Source organism: Bubalus bubalis, chromosome 2 (assembly GCF_019923935.1).
Source record: "Bubalus bubalis isolate 160015118507 breed Murrah chromosome 2, NDDB_SH_1, whole genome shotgun sequence".
NCBI classification, from domain to species: Eukaryota; Metazoa; Chordata; class Mammalia; order Artiodactyla; family Bovidae; genus Bubalus; species Bubalus bubalis.
Window position 1 is genome coordinate 40,238,360 of NC_059158.1, and position 13,983 is coordinate 40,252,342.

Consider the following 13,983-nt stretch of genomic DNA (forward strand, 5'->3'; position numbering starts at 1 on the left):
CTGGGAAAGGGGGTGACTTATCCTTTAATTATTTTAAAATTTTGTTTTAATTTACATGCTGAAAAATTAAGTCTTTTGTATGTTCTTTCAGTTTTGACAAATGCGTCGAGTCGTGGACCCCCATCCACAGCCAAGATGTTAAACAGGTCCGGGGAGTGGGGAGTGGGGGGAGAGAAAGGTGTGTAATCTCGCCTCTTGCTAGTTGCGGTTTTCCGCGCTCCCACGGGTTGCCCTAACACAATCCTTGCGCACACGCCGAGATAAAAAACGGCGACAGGTGGAGCAGGTGAGATTAGCCAGACCCGGGGAGGGGAAAGCGATCGGAGTGCGGGGGAGGCCGCCCGCCTTGCTTGCTCGCCTTTGCCTCTCCCTGCCCGCGTTTGGGAGGCGCGCCCTCCCCACCCCTGCTCCCGGAGGGCGGGTTTGAGGTAGTGGAGTTCGGGAGTGCGGGGACCACGTAGCCGGAGCCGACCCCTGGCTAGGCTGCCGGAAGAGAGGGTGCGCCTGGGGCGCTTGGGGGCGCCTGAGGTCCTGAGCGGAGGCAGGACGGGGAGAAGGACGAGCTGCGGAGAACGGGGTAGCCTGGGGGAATTTCAGCTGCGGGGTCCTGCGGACAGACCTGTTGGCAACCTGTGGGCCGCGGCGGCGAGGGCTGGAGCTCTGATCGCGCCGTGTTCGCCCCGAGGCTCAGCCAGCGGCTCCGGCTGCGGCCCCCGCGCCGGACGCGGGGAGAGGCAGCGGCTGCCTGGAAAGGGGCGGGGCTCGGCCGGGGGCGGAGGGACTCCAGGGCCACGCAGACAGCCCTGCAGACCCACACAGCGGGCGACCGGCTCGCGCGCCTGCAGGACCCCGAGAGCCGCGGGCGCCCTGGTTCTTCTCCTTAGACCCCCGCTTCGGTCCCGCCCCCCAAAAGTGCAAAACATTTTACAAAGTGTGCCGTGCCCCGCGGGCTAGGTTAGAGTCTCCGGGGCGAACGGCCGTGCCTGTCCGGCGAGAGGACTGGGATCCGTGCATCCGGCTCGGTCTGGGTGTGCGAGGGCTGGCGGAGAGCGAGTGCGAGCGCGCTGCAGAGCCCGCGCCGAAACCCACGTCCCTTCGCCACTGTCCTCAGGATAGATGGATCCATTTCTGCTTTCTGACATTTTCCTGCTGGGGGGATGGGGGGGGCGGAGAGAGGGAGAGAAGGGGGGAAGGGCAGAAAGGGGTGGGGGGAGAGAGAGGGAGAGAGCCAGAAAGGCAGTCAGCTTCCCCCAGCCCTGTTTTGTTTTCTCTAATTGGTCCTGGGGGAGGCGAGGAAATTGGACAGAGGCTGGGCCCAGCTAGCTGGGCTGCCTTTAATTGGCTCCTTTTTTTAACTGGAGGGGAATCAAACAGGAGAGCGAGCGACAAAGGGTGGGAGAGCGAGAGACCGAACGAGGAGCCGCGAGGAGGAGGGAGGAGGAGAAGGGGAGGAAGGAGGAGGTGGGGGCAGGCCGGGGGAGGCGGGGGGTGGGGAGGGGAGCGCGGAATGAAAAGCTCGGGGTGTGGGGGGAAGCAGCACAGCGAAGCCCAAGTTGCCGAGCTAGCCGAGAGCTCCCACGGCCCGGAGCCCCGCGGCCGCCGCGCCCGGGAGCCCGGCCCGGCCCGGCCCCGCCTGCTTTGGGCCCCCGCCGGCAGAGGCCGCCGGGCGGGGGCGGGGACGACCAACTTGGGGCGCGGCGCAGCCCCGCTCTCCCGAGAGCTCCGAGCCCGGGAGCGCCACCGCCGCGACCAGACTGCCGGAGCTGAGCGCGGCGAGCGGAGGCGGCGAGCGGCTCCAGCGCCGCAGCCCCGGCCTCGGCGAGAGCGCGAATATTTTTCAAACGACTCAAACTTTCCGTCTTTCCCCGCGTTCTGGGGCCTCTCTTGGATGGAATTGTTCTCTTCATTCCCGCGGGGCGCTGGGGCGCGATTCCTCCCCGGGGTTCCTCCGCGGCTCGGCTAACTTCGCGGACCCGGGGACCCGTGGCTCTCGCCCCTCGGCTGAGCCCAGCCCGCGCTTCTCCCCGGCTCTGGAGGCCTAGAGTCGGGGCTTTTCGCCTCCGAGAGGACGCCTAGCCCGGCCCCCTTGGATCGGGCCGTTGAGCCCCCAGCACCTGCCGCAGAACTGGAGATAGCGGATTAACCCGAGCCGAGCCCGGGCCTCCCCGCCCCCGCTCCACGGAGGAGCGTCCCCTGGGCGGGGAAACGACAAGTTTGTCAGTCGTCGGTGGCCTGTTGGAACCAAGCGCCTCCGCCTCCGCGGAGGGGTCCCTGGAACCCAGAACCCCGAGCGGACAGCCCTGGGGACCCGGAGAGGCTTGGCGGCCGGGGTCCTTGGGCCGGGGCGCTGGCTGCTGCGCCGGGCGCGCCGAGGCACCCGGGGCCAGGCCAGCGCCCTCTGCGTCCCCACGCGGGCAGCGGCCCCGCCGGAGGAGAAACCCGGATCGCTGCCGCCGCCGCCGCCGCCTCCTCAGTCTCCTGGTCTCCGCCGCCGCCCCCTCCGTCGCCTCTCGGGGAAGGGGGAGACGCAAGGGGCACCGAGGGGCCCCGGTGGATGCGCCCCCCACTGCCTCTCGGGCTGCGCCGCCTCGCGGGGATGAAGCACGGGCCGTGAAGATGGAGGTGACCTGCCTTCTACTTCTGGCGCTGATCCCCTTCCACTGCCGGGGACAAGGAGTCTACGGTAAGAGCCCGCGTCCCGCTGAAAGCCGATTCAGCCCCGCGCGGAAACTTTGCAAGAGGCGCAAAGTGCGCGCTGCGCGGGTTTGGTGGGTACCCCGGCTCGGACTCTGGAGTGGATGCCCGGGTCCCCGCCCTTTTCCAGAGCGCGAGGAAATCAAGCTAGCTGTTTCAGCGCACGGAGGCTGGTCGTAGGGTCTGGCGTTAAGCCGGGGATGCCAGGGGGAAGTAGTATCCACTTTTCCAAACCCTGCCTGGGGCGGGAATGAATCGGAAGCCTTAAGAGCATCCAGTTGGCCTCGGAGACCCTGACAGACCGCACACTTGGGACTGAGAAAGCTACTTGCACTGAAATCTTGTCCCACCCTAACTCGGCCTCTGGAGTGGAAGCCAAGCGCTGCACTATCTGGAGTTGCGCGCGGCTTGCGGGCGAGCTGGTTGCCAGCTCCGCGGCCGGGCGGCGGGCTCGCCTTCCCAGCTCTCTCGCTGGGCTTCGCTTCTTGACAGCCCAAAGGGATGCAGGCATCCCCTAGATCCGGCTCCCAAGATGCCAAGATCCCTTCTCGGACCTCTTCTGAGCCTGTTAGTTCTTCCTGTCCCCGGTTCTCAGCTACAAAACCCCAGCTCCACCTTCCTTTTCCCTGCGCGCACACAGACATTCAGCCACGATCCCCGGGAAAGCAAACACTGCACGCGCCCGTCAGGTGACGTGTCCAAACTCTGCCTCCTGCCCACGCAGCTTTGCTCCCGCGTCCGCACGCCCGGCTCTCAGGCGCCAGGGGAACTCTGGTTACCCGCTTCTCCCTTCTCTCTCATGGGTTTTCTGGGGGAAAGATCCTGCGAGCCGGCATCATCCATTCAGTGTCCCAAGGGCTCATCCCTCTCAGGAACCCCCCGTCTGAGTTCTAACAGCCGGTCATGTCCTGACCCTCAGCACAAAAAGTCTTTGGGGCCCGGTGGCTCTTACCGTGCCTTCTCCTGACTGCAGGGTGGTCTGTGTGGGTCAGTTTTTTAATGCGGTGTAGCTGGAGTGGGGACGATTCTTTTTCTTTAGGGTGGATCAGGAGAGGGTTTGAGCTGTTCTGGGGAGGTGGGGAGGTTCTGGGGAGCTGAGGTATTGTCCCCTCAGTTGCCATCCTCAAGTGCAGATGCTAAATGGCTCTTTCTCGGGGTGCCTGGCAAGAGGGAGGGGTATCCTGAGGGGGGGGGGCAGGTATCTGTGAGGTGACATCTTCCTGGCCCTACACAGCTAGCTAGCTTGGGTTTAATTCCCTGGGGAGGCTGGCTCAGGCATCTGGCCAAACTCTGCTTCTTAATTAGTTTGTGTGTCTCTTACTGCCTGGCCCTTTACATAGGCCAGAAAGGGAAAGAAGAGAGAAGAATGCAGCAGGGACTGAGAGAGGCTGGGCTGTGGAGAGGAGGCCACCGAGTGGGTTCCAGAGGCCTCGGCCTCCCCCGGGCAGGGGAAGATATCCGGGTGTACTGAGCGGGTCCTGTTTCATTTTTTCTCCTCGAGATTTCCCTACAGCTTCACTGCCTCCTTAAGAGGTGACCTCAGGAGGCACCAGCCAAGGCCTCTGCCTTCTCACCACACCCAGGGGCTCTGGAGAGTGATGGGGAGCCCTCCGCCTCTGCTGCTGTTCTCTGCGCTGCTCTTCCCTCTCCATGCCCTTGGGCAGATCTGGCAGGCTCATCTCCTGGCTGTCTGTCTCCTCCATCCCCTCTAGCTTCTTCACCCTTCTCCAGGGCTGCATGAGACCCATCTTGAAGAGGCTCTCGTGAGCCTAGCCTGGAAACCCCAGCCATGAGGGCAAGGGGTGGGGCAGTGGTCTCTGTGGACCCTCACTCATAGGACTCTGGGGCCAGGATTTAGCCATTGCCTTATAAGTCCCCCTTTCACTGTATTTTCTCCACTCCCTCATGTGCCTGGATTCTAGCTGCTCTCAGAGCAAATCAAGGTGGGCTTGGTGCACTGGGGCCAACCTGGAGCTCTTGGGTGACATTCTTTCCACTTGCCCTTTGAAAGTTTACCTCCGAGGAAGTCTGGGGCCTCTGGGGAATTGCAGGGTGGAAAGCCTTAATTGGGGTGGATGGAGAGAATGGAAGATCTAGTGTGAGGAGAAGGATGGCAAGAGGCTATGATGCTGGAAATTTGGCCAGCTCTAGCAGAAGGGACAACTACTCTATCACTGGGTCTGGGTTAAGAAACAGTATGGAGAGCTAGTTCTTCTGCGCCCTGCCCCCCACTCCAAAGCAGGTGAGAAAAGAGTAAGAGTGTGGGGGTGAGAGATGGTCACTCATGCCCATCCATCACTGTATGTTGGCACCCAGCGTTCTGCCTGGCACGGGCAAATATTTGTTGTGTGAATGAAGGGCCATTGTTGGGAGGAAGTTGAGGAAATGCTTCTTGAAATTCTTTCTCCCCTAGAAGTCTGTCCAGGATGGTTTTTAGCAGGGTAGTGGGGGCTCTTTGAGAGTCTCTGCTTAGGGTGAGTCATGGAGTCCTAGGCTGGCAGCCAGAGGGCACCTTAGCTGCCATGGCAGTGAGCAGGGAGGCAGAAGCTTTTACTCAAGGCACAAAAGATAAAAGTGTGCCTGGGCAAGGGAGTCCCTGCATCTTCACAGCCTGTGTGGCTAAGGGAGTGGCAGATTAACATGGAAGCTGAACTGAGAAGAGGGGGGAGGAAGAATAGGACATGGAGGGTAAAGCCATCAGGATCTTGCCTGGGCCGTGGCTCTCTGCTGAGGCTGGTAGGAAGAAGGTGCCTGGAGCTCTATGCCCAGCTTCCCTCTGAGTGTCCACTTGTTGGCTCTGAGGTCCACTGTCCACAATAGGGTTGGGGAGGTGCTCTCAGTCTGGTCAGGTGGCTTTGCTCTTGGGAGCACAGATGCTACGGCAGCTGAGTACTGGAGCAGATGGTGCATTTGGAGCTGGTCTCCTCTTCCCTCCCGCCTCCCAATCTCCAGGGCCAGTTTGTTGTGCTCCGGGGTGTATCTTGTAATCTGCTTTCTGGCATGCCAGGGGGAGGTGGGCTGGCCACAGAGACCTCGTTCTGGGGCAAAGACAGTAGCCAGGTGATGGAGAAGTGTCCTGTGTGTGGTTAGCATCAGAAAACACCCTCTCCTCCACTCTGGCTTCCTCTCTTCCTCCCATAGCTGCTGGACTTCCAGCCAGCAGCAGGTCAGTGGGACTCCTCTCCCTTTCAAAAACACAACAAACCCCTGGATTATTTAATATGCAGGAGTGGGAATTGACGTTATCCTTAAGACAGGTTGTTTGCAACTTACTGGTAGAAGTCAAAATATTTCACTAAAGGTGTCATCAGAAACTACTATCCTATGCTAATTTTTGTGGGAACATGAAGACAGATGTTGAATAATTTGACAAGAGCAACATAGCTTACAGAATTATCACCAAGTCAGGTTTTTCCCCTCCTCTGAGGGGTGCGGAAAGGGAATTTGAGGAGGTGTGTCTCCCAGTGCCATCTTCTGGGTGTTGATCTGGGTGTGGGCACCCATGGGAGTTTTCACTGACATTTCTACTCCATGCCTTGAAACTGCCTGCCTGCTGGCGAAGGAAGTCATAGCATATGAAAACTCTGGCCTCCCAGGGCAAGTGGAAGGCTTGGGGTTTTCTAAGTATCCTTGAGAAGGTCCCTGCCTCTTGTCCCTTCGCCCTTCTCAGTTGTGGAAACTACACGAGGGAGAAAGAGGACCTTGTGTTCACAAATCCAGGCTGTTTTGTTTGCTTTGTCAGCATTATCTGCACCCCCACTTCCCACCCTCCAAGTTTAAGTTGGCCCCTCAACTAGTCCGAGGGCTCCTAGGCCTCATTTCAAGCAGGAGAGTCCCCCCTTCAGGTCAAGATCCACACGACGTCCCACCCTATGCTGCAGGCTGCAAATCTGTGCTTCCTGCCTGGAAGGGGGCTCTGGGAAATGGGGCTGGTTAGAGAGGAGGAGTTTGTTTATTAGCTGGGAAAGCACCTCTTCGAGGGGCTGGCTGCGGACATGCTGAGAGCCTCCTTGTAATTGGCCAGACCTGACTGTGAGCTGCTGGGGCCAGGGTGGCAAAGCCTCATTTAGAGCCTGGTATTAGCTCTGCTTTGCTGAAACATGGAGGGACGGGGCGGGGGGCTCCACAGGGAGAATGGAGGGAGCTAATCACAGCCGCCAAGGCCGGCAAATGAATGATGCAGGAAATCAATACCTGGGGGCGGGAGTGGAAATCCGGGCAGTGGTAGCGGCCACTGCTTCTCCCCAGCTGCCCAGGAGGCACGGGCGGGACTGGGAGGAGTGAGACAGCCAGGAGTGTGAGGCCCTCCTCTCCCCCATATCCTCCCCCACCCTGCTCCCTTCCATCTTCTCTCCCCTGCTCTTACCTGTTATCTCCTGGTGGCTGGGTTCACGGAGGTTGGGCCAGGAATGCCCCATCAGGCAAAAACATGGAAACTGGGAGATGGGACCTTGGGTCTCTCATTCCTGGATGAGCCCTCCCCGACTCTGACCTGCCTCTGGACTCTGGGGCCTGACAAGGGCCCAGGGGCCTGGGGACCCTGCCCTGTGCCACTGGCACTGCCGCTCCAGATGTGGCCAGCAGGGGGAGGGCTTGGCCATCACATTGCTTCTTGCCTTTCCTGGGCTCCCTTGGCCTCAAGCCTCCCAGTAGGATGAGAGCTATTCTAATTACTTAGCCTCGGGCCCATGGGGGCTCCGTAGGGCCTTCTGAAGCTCCAGACTCCCCCCACTAGCTCCCGTGTTCCCACCCTAGCATCCAGGGCATTTGCCTTTGGTCAGAACCACATTTCCGACACCCTAGGTTGGAGGAGAGCTTCCTGGTGGGGCTTGGCTGGGTTGGTTCCTGACCCTTGGGGCTGTGTGCAGAGCAGGGGCTCATGCTCTGGCAGAACCGCCTCTTTGAGAACCTGGGTATGACCCCTCTTCTGCATCTTCCTCCCCACAGTCAGAAGACCCTGCTGGGCACTGGTACTGGGTGTTAAAGGGCCCCTGTTGCATTTAGATGCTGATACGGAAGGCAAGAGCAATGCCTAACTCAAAGGAATGAACCTTTTTTTTCTTAATGCAATCTCCCTTTTCCCACGCCTATGAATAACATGTGTTTTCTGCAAAAACAATCAGAGAAAACATAAAAGTATAAGGAAGAAAGTAAAACTCACTTGACATCTTGCACTGCATTCGATGAGGATTCTTTCGGGCATCTTCTTGTGCAAAGAGGACTGCACTTTTTTTCCATTTAGCCTCATCAGGTCGTCGTCGTGGCACGTGGGGTCTTCTGTGGTGGTGCGTGTGCTCAATAGTTGCAGCGTTTGAGCTTAGTTGCTTCACGGCATGTGGGATCTGAGTTTCCTGGCCAGGGATGGAACCTGTGCCCCTGCATTGCAAGGCAGATTCTTAACCACTAGACTACCAGGGAAGTCCTAGGAATGAATATTTTAGGGAGAATTGTTGGTTATAACAACAACATCTTATAGGTGTGTAAGTGCCACGTGCATTAACAAGCATTTTCACACCTCTGCCTGCTTTGGTTCCATAACATTCTGAGAGGTCAGAACAGTGGGTCCTATGGTCCCCATTTAGTAGATGAGGGAACCAAGGTTGTAGGAGTGTAAGGATTTGCTCAAGGTCATACAGCTGGTAGGAAGTGGCTTGGAGACTTGATCCCGGTGGGCCTTCTGATTTGGAAGTAGGAAAACATGGTGTCCATCTCCTGTGTGCTCAGTCGCTCAGTCGTGTCCAACTCTTTGTGACCCTGTGGACTGTAGCCTGCCAGGGTTCTCTGTGCATGGGGTTTCCGAGTAAGAACACTGGGGTGGGTTGCCATGCCCTCCTCCAGGGGATCTTCCCCACCCAGGGATCGAACCTGCACCTCTTATGTCTCTCTCGTCCATCAGCAGGTGGATTCTTAACCACTAGTGCCACCTGGAATGCCCGGTGTGCCTCTCACTATCCATTAAATTACTGAGGACCTCCCTGATTAAGGCCCTGTTCTGAGCATTGACAGGGCTACTGAGATAAATAAGATGCAGGCTCTGCCCTCAAAGAGAAGGAGAGAGGAATCACATACAAGATAGTGGTTCCTGGAAGATCTTGATAAATGCCATGTGGCAAGGGCAGATAAAGGGCTGTGGGAATTCCAAGGGGGAGGAAATTACTTCCAAAGCCTTTTAGAGGAGGGGGCATTTGAGCTGGCTTTGACAAATAGAAGTAAGGAGCCAGAAGGGCATCCCAGGTGGACGGCTTATTATGGCAGAGGCAAGGAGGATGTGTATGTGTGGGGGGCGGAGGGGAGTAGTGAGTCATTCATTTGGGCTGGAACGTAAGTTGAAAGGGAGTCAGGGCAGTGAGAGTTGGAGCAGTAAAGGAAAAGTAATAAAAATTGCTAACATTAACTTCCCAGGATGAGATCAGGAATATGTATTGTCTGCTTTAATCCTTATTACAATCCCTTAAGAGAGAGTAATTTATCAGTCCATTTTATCAAAGAGTAAACTGAGGGATCAGAAGGGTGGGTTTACTTGTCCAAGTGGCAGAGCTGGGCTTGAACCCAGATTTGCTGATTATAAGACCTGTGCCTAGCGGCAGTAGGCTGGACTCTTGGGTTTGGGAGATAGTATCGGGAGAGTCTTGAGCAGGTGAATGGGTTAATATGACCCAGGGAGCTCATATTAGGCTGGGTAGCCCTGCAGCTGTGTGTTTTGAGGAGGCTAAGGTTAAGAGGAGGAAGACTGGTCAGGAGATCTGGCAGTTGTCTGGCAAGGTTGTAATGAGAGCTTGATCCAGGGTGGGGGCTGTGAGAATGGACAGGAAGGAGTCAGTATAAGAACTGCTGCCAGTTGACACACATTTGAGTTTGGCTCTTTGTGGAGCACCTGTGAATTTGGTGAAAGAAACATGCTCTTGTTCTCCTAGAGTTAAGTTCAAGTTGAAGGGAGACAGGCAGTAAAGAAGTCAGTGAATAAGTATATAATGCATTCTCTGGTGATGAATTCTACACAAAAGGGCAAAGCAGCCAAGTTCAAGTTCATATACATTAATTAGGAGTAGGGGTGCTCCCAGAGTGGGTCTCCCCTCCCCGAGCAGAGACCTGAAAATGCCCGAAGGAGGAAGTCCCACAGACATCTACAGGAAGTGTGATCCAGGCAGGAGAATAGCCAGTGCAAAGGCCGTGGGGTAGAAACATGCCTGGACTGTTTAGTGACAATGGGGAGTCCAGTATGGCTGCAGTGGAGTGAGCCATGGGGAGTAGGAGGTGGGATTAGAGAGTTAATGGGGCCAGATTGTTTGCAGCCATGCAGGCTATAGAAGGTCTTTGGGTTTTATTCTGAGAGAAGTGGGAGCACTGGGAGGATTTTGAACAGAGGAGGGACATTAATTGACACCTTTTTAATAGAATGTCTCTGGCCACCATGTAGAGACTAGACTGTAGGGGGTTGGGGATAGGGGTGGGGGATGGACCCGGTAGAGACTGTTACAAAAGGTGAAAAGTGAGACTGCCCATCACTAGGTCCTGACAGTGTTTCAGAGCTCGGACAAGGGATAGGAGCTGTTTGGAGTTGGGAAGCTTGGCACACAATGGCAATGAGATAGAACAAAGACCACAGGAAGTCAGACAGGTTTGGCTCAGTGGAGTAAAGTAGTTCAACAACTGGACTTCTGGTAAGGAACCCGGGTTTGAACCAGCTGCGAGAGTCTGAGAAATTACATCTGCTTTCAAAGCTGTGGCTTTACTGCTTGTCAGATGGGTTTGTGATAAGCATGCAATGAGCCATACCTGGGAAGTCCCAACTGTGCTGGGCACTTAGCAAGTCCTCTGTGAATAGTTTCTTTTTTTAAAATGTTTAAGTCTTTATTGAATTTGTTACAATATTGCTTCTGTTTTATGTTTTGGTGTTTTGGCCCCAAGGCATGTGGGATCTTAGCTTCCTTACCAGGGATTGAACCCACAACCCCTACACTGGAAGGTGAAGTCTTAACCACTGGACCACCAGGGAAGTCCCCTCAGGGAACAGCTTTATTTGAATGACAATGTCGGTGCAGTTTTGAACTTCTTGCGATTCTGGCACTGGTATGTCTGGGAGAGATGTTGATGGAGCAGGTGGACGGGGGTGGGGGGTGCTCAGGAGGGAGACATCTGTTCTGAGAGATGGACTCGCATATCTGGATTTATGTCCACACAACAACGTGGGCTGAGACCACGAGGTGGGATGAAATTGCCAAGGAAGCGTCCAGCAGAAACTAACACGACACTGTGAAGCAACTACACTCCAGAAAACATTTTCTAAAAAATGGCCAACGAAGACAGGATAGACTGAGAGAGGAGACTGGGCTAAGACCAGTGCCCTGGAGGGAGGGGGAGTGGAGAAGGTAGAGACAGACCAGGGAGGTAGGAGGAGACTCGAGAGAGGACGGGGACCAGAAAGCCAGGGAAGGGATGGAGTCCAGGGGAGAAAGGGCCATCTGAGATGGGGGAGGAGCTGGAGTAAGGGCCATCTGGGGACTGGGAGGTTGGTGGGGAAGTGGCTGCAGCATAGAGTGGGGTGTTCGAGGGCCAGTGGGAGCCCCCCGGGGATTTCTGATTCGGTGGGTCCGAGCCTGAGCAGAGATAATGCATTTCCAACAAACTCCTGGGGGATGCAGGTGCGGCTGGCCCACAGGTTGCTCTTTGAGCAGCAAGAGTAGGCAGGAAAGACGATTGGACTCAGGTGGGATGACGTGGGTTGGCGGGCCAGCGGGGGAGCTCACTGAGGGCCCCTAACTCAGGAGTCTTGCCTCTCTGAGCTTAGCTTCCTTATCTGGAAGGCTGGTTCAGGCACACCCACCTCTTGGGATTGCAGAGGAGCCAAGAGGGATAGCACTTTGTAAACTCTGAGGCGCACTATGAGGACTCTGTTTCACGAGAGCAGAGGGCTGGCGGGCAGATGGTAGGGAGCCCCGGGTGTGGGCGGCATATGGAAGCAGGAGGTGCAGGCCACAGGCCAGAGAGGGCTGGAACCCCAGTTTCCCTCGCCAGGCCGGGCCTTCTGCCCATGAGAAGCTGGAGCTGCAGTGGAAGGGGGAGGTGACCTCTGTGGGGGAAAGGGTGACATGTGTGGGCCCGGAGTTGCTGCTGGGCTGGCCTCTGAGATTCCACCCCAGGCTCTTCTTGGTTCCTTTCCAGTCCCAGACACTCAGCCAAGATTGACTTTGATGATCTGGAGGGCTGGAAGCTGTGCAGAGAAGTGGTTCTCAGCCAGGGCAGCCTGTCAGAACCACCTGGAGAGCTTTTTCAACAACAGATGCCTGGCTCCGCCCCCAGACCTCCTGAATCAGAAACTCCGCAGGTGGCATCAAGGCAGCTGTGGTCAGAAGAGCCCTCCAGTTGATTCCTGGGCACAGCTGGTGTAGACAGCGCATCTGAATGAGTCAGGCCCAAGCAGATGCCTTTCTCCCTTGGGTTTTCTGAGGGCATCTCTGCATTTTCCAGGTCACTGTCCAAGCTTTGTTTCTACCATGATCATCTGGACACTCGGGTCTTAAAAAAAAAAAAAAAAAACCTCACTATTTTTTAAATGATGAACCATGGGACTTTCTAGTTTTGTGGTTCTAACTGGAGCATCCAGGTCAGGAGCCTAGGAGACTGGACTCTCTTGCTCTTCTCTGACCAGGGATTTTCCAGTCTCGAACCTAGAGAGACCCTAAGAAACTGCTCCAGGAATGTCATTTTCAGTGATTTTCAATAGGCAAATTATGTTACCTTTTGGAAATGTGGCCTTTTTTTCATTCTCTTCTCAGTTTAGAGAAAATGAAAATTTCAGAGCTGGACCACATTGCAGCAGTTCAATGTAAAGCAAGCAGATATTGAATGAGTATCTGCTGAGTATCTGGAGGGGTGGTCAGCGCTGTGGCTGCAGAGGCGAAGGACACCTGCCCTCAGGAGCTCGCAGTGCAGCAGGAGAATGGAGTCTTTCCCAGCGTCCTCACCTTACAGTTGGAAAAACTGAGGCTCAGCTCAAGGGACTTACCCAAGGCCCAGCAGTTAGCAGGTAGTGGAGTCAGGATATGAACTCAAGTCTGCCCAATGCCAAGTCTCATGCTTGCCTGAGTGTGACCTTCCTGAGGGCAAGAACTAACCATTGTTTTGTTCCCCAGATTGTGCTGTGGGTGATGGGGTGCTGATGAGAACCCTCAGTCCTATTGTTGTTGAGTCACTTATTCGTGTCTGACTCTCTGCAGCCCCATGGACTGCAGCCTACCAGCTGTCAGAGCTTGCTCAAACTCATGTCCATTGAGTCGGTGATGCCATCCAGCCATCTCATCCTCTGTCATCCCCGTCTCCTCCTGCCCGCAATCTTTCCCAGCATCAGGGTCTTTTCCAGTGAGTCAGCTCTTCCCATCCAGTGGCCAAAGTATTGGAGCTTCAGTTTCAGCAGCAGTCTTTCCAATGAATATTCAGGATTGATTTCCTTTAGGATTGACTAGTTTGATCTCTTTGCAGTCCAAGGGACTCTCAGGAGTCTTCTCTCGTCCTATACCAGTTAGGAATCACATTCTGAAGAGTTCCCTGGCGGTCCAGTGGTTAAGACTCTGCCCTTCCAGTACAGGAGGAGCGGGTTTGATACCTGGTTGGAGAACTAAGATCCCACATGCTGTGCTGTGAGGCCAAAAAAAAAAAAAAATAAAGGAGTCACATTTTGTTGCCAGAACCAAAGAACTGACTACAGAGTCTCAAACAAATTAAAGCGACTTTCTTAAGTCTGAAGTAGGCTGTGCACGGCTGTACTGGTGACTCCTTGCTCACTAGAGATCCAGGTCCCTTTCATCTTGCTCTTCTGATCTCCTCACAGTGGTGCTTCTCAAACCTCCTGCATATTAGAATTACCTGGAAATGTTAAAAAAAAAAAAAAAAAAGCATTTAGGTCATATATCAAATAAATCAGAATGTCTGGGAGTGAGAACCAGGGATCAGCATTTAAAAAAAAAAATCCCCAGGTGATTCTGATGTGCAGCAAAGTTCAGGAACCCTTGCCTTAGAGCATTTTGCCTCAAAGTCACCAAAGGGCTCCTGGGGCTCAGCCATCATGACACATTCCAGACAGGAAGAAGGAAGGAATACTTACAAGGGTGCGTCATTTACCCAGTCAGAAAAGTTGAGTCAGCTTTTCCAGGAGCCCCCTCCCAATGATGACTGCTTACATCTTACTGGCCCTTTTAGGGGGAGGGAGGCTGAGAAATACAGCCTTTTAGACGGATTCTCACCTAAGAGAATGTCAGGGTTTATTTAGATAGAAGGGGAGATTGAAAGCTG

At 55.4% G+C, this 13,983-nt stretch overlaps 1 protein-coding gene and 1 long non-coding RNA gene across 6 annotated transcripts in view; both read left to right on the forward strand.

The window, feature by feature from the left end:
* The window catches only part of MDGA1 (MAM domain containing glycosylphosphatidylinositol anchor 1), a 76,783-nt gene that overhangs the window by 13,157 nt on the left and 49,643 nt on the right, over positions 1 to 13,983 (forward strand). Inside the window, exon 1 of one of the 5 annotated variants that reach the window (XM_044930541.2) lies at positions 1,676 to 2,683. The exons of 3 other annotated variants lie outside the window; for them this stretch is intronic. In XM_044930541.2, coding sequence (XP_044786476.2) covers positions 2,617 to 2,683 — 67 coding nt within the window. In that variant the 5' untranslated portion in view covers positions 1,676 to 2,616. Of the gene's footprint in view, positions 1 to 1,675; positions 2,684 to 13,983 lie in introns of those variants that run through there. One more of the 5 variants, XM_006079824.4, reaches the window with a different exon arrangement.
* On the forward strand, positions 8,993 to 12,982 carry LOC123330022. Its single transcript, XR_006545715.2, has 3 exons — positions 8,993 to 10,355; positions 10,603 to 10,764; positions 11,857 to 12,982. It is a non-coding gene; the product is annotated as an uncharacterized LOC123330022 (long non-coding RNA).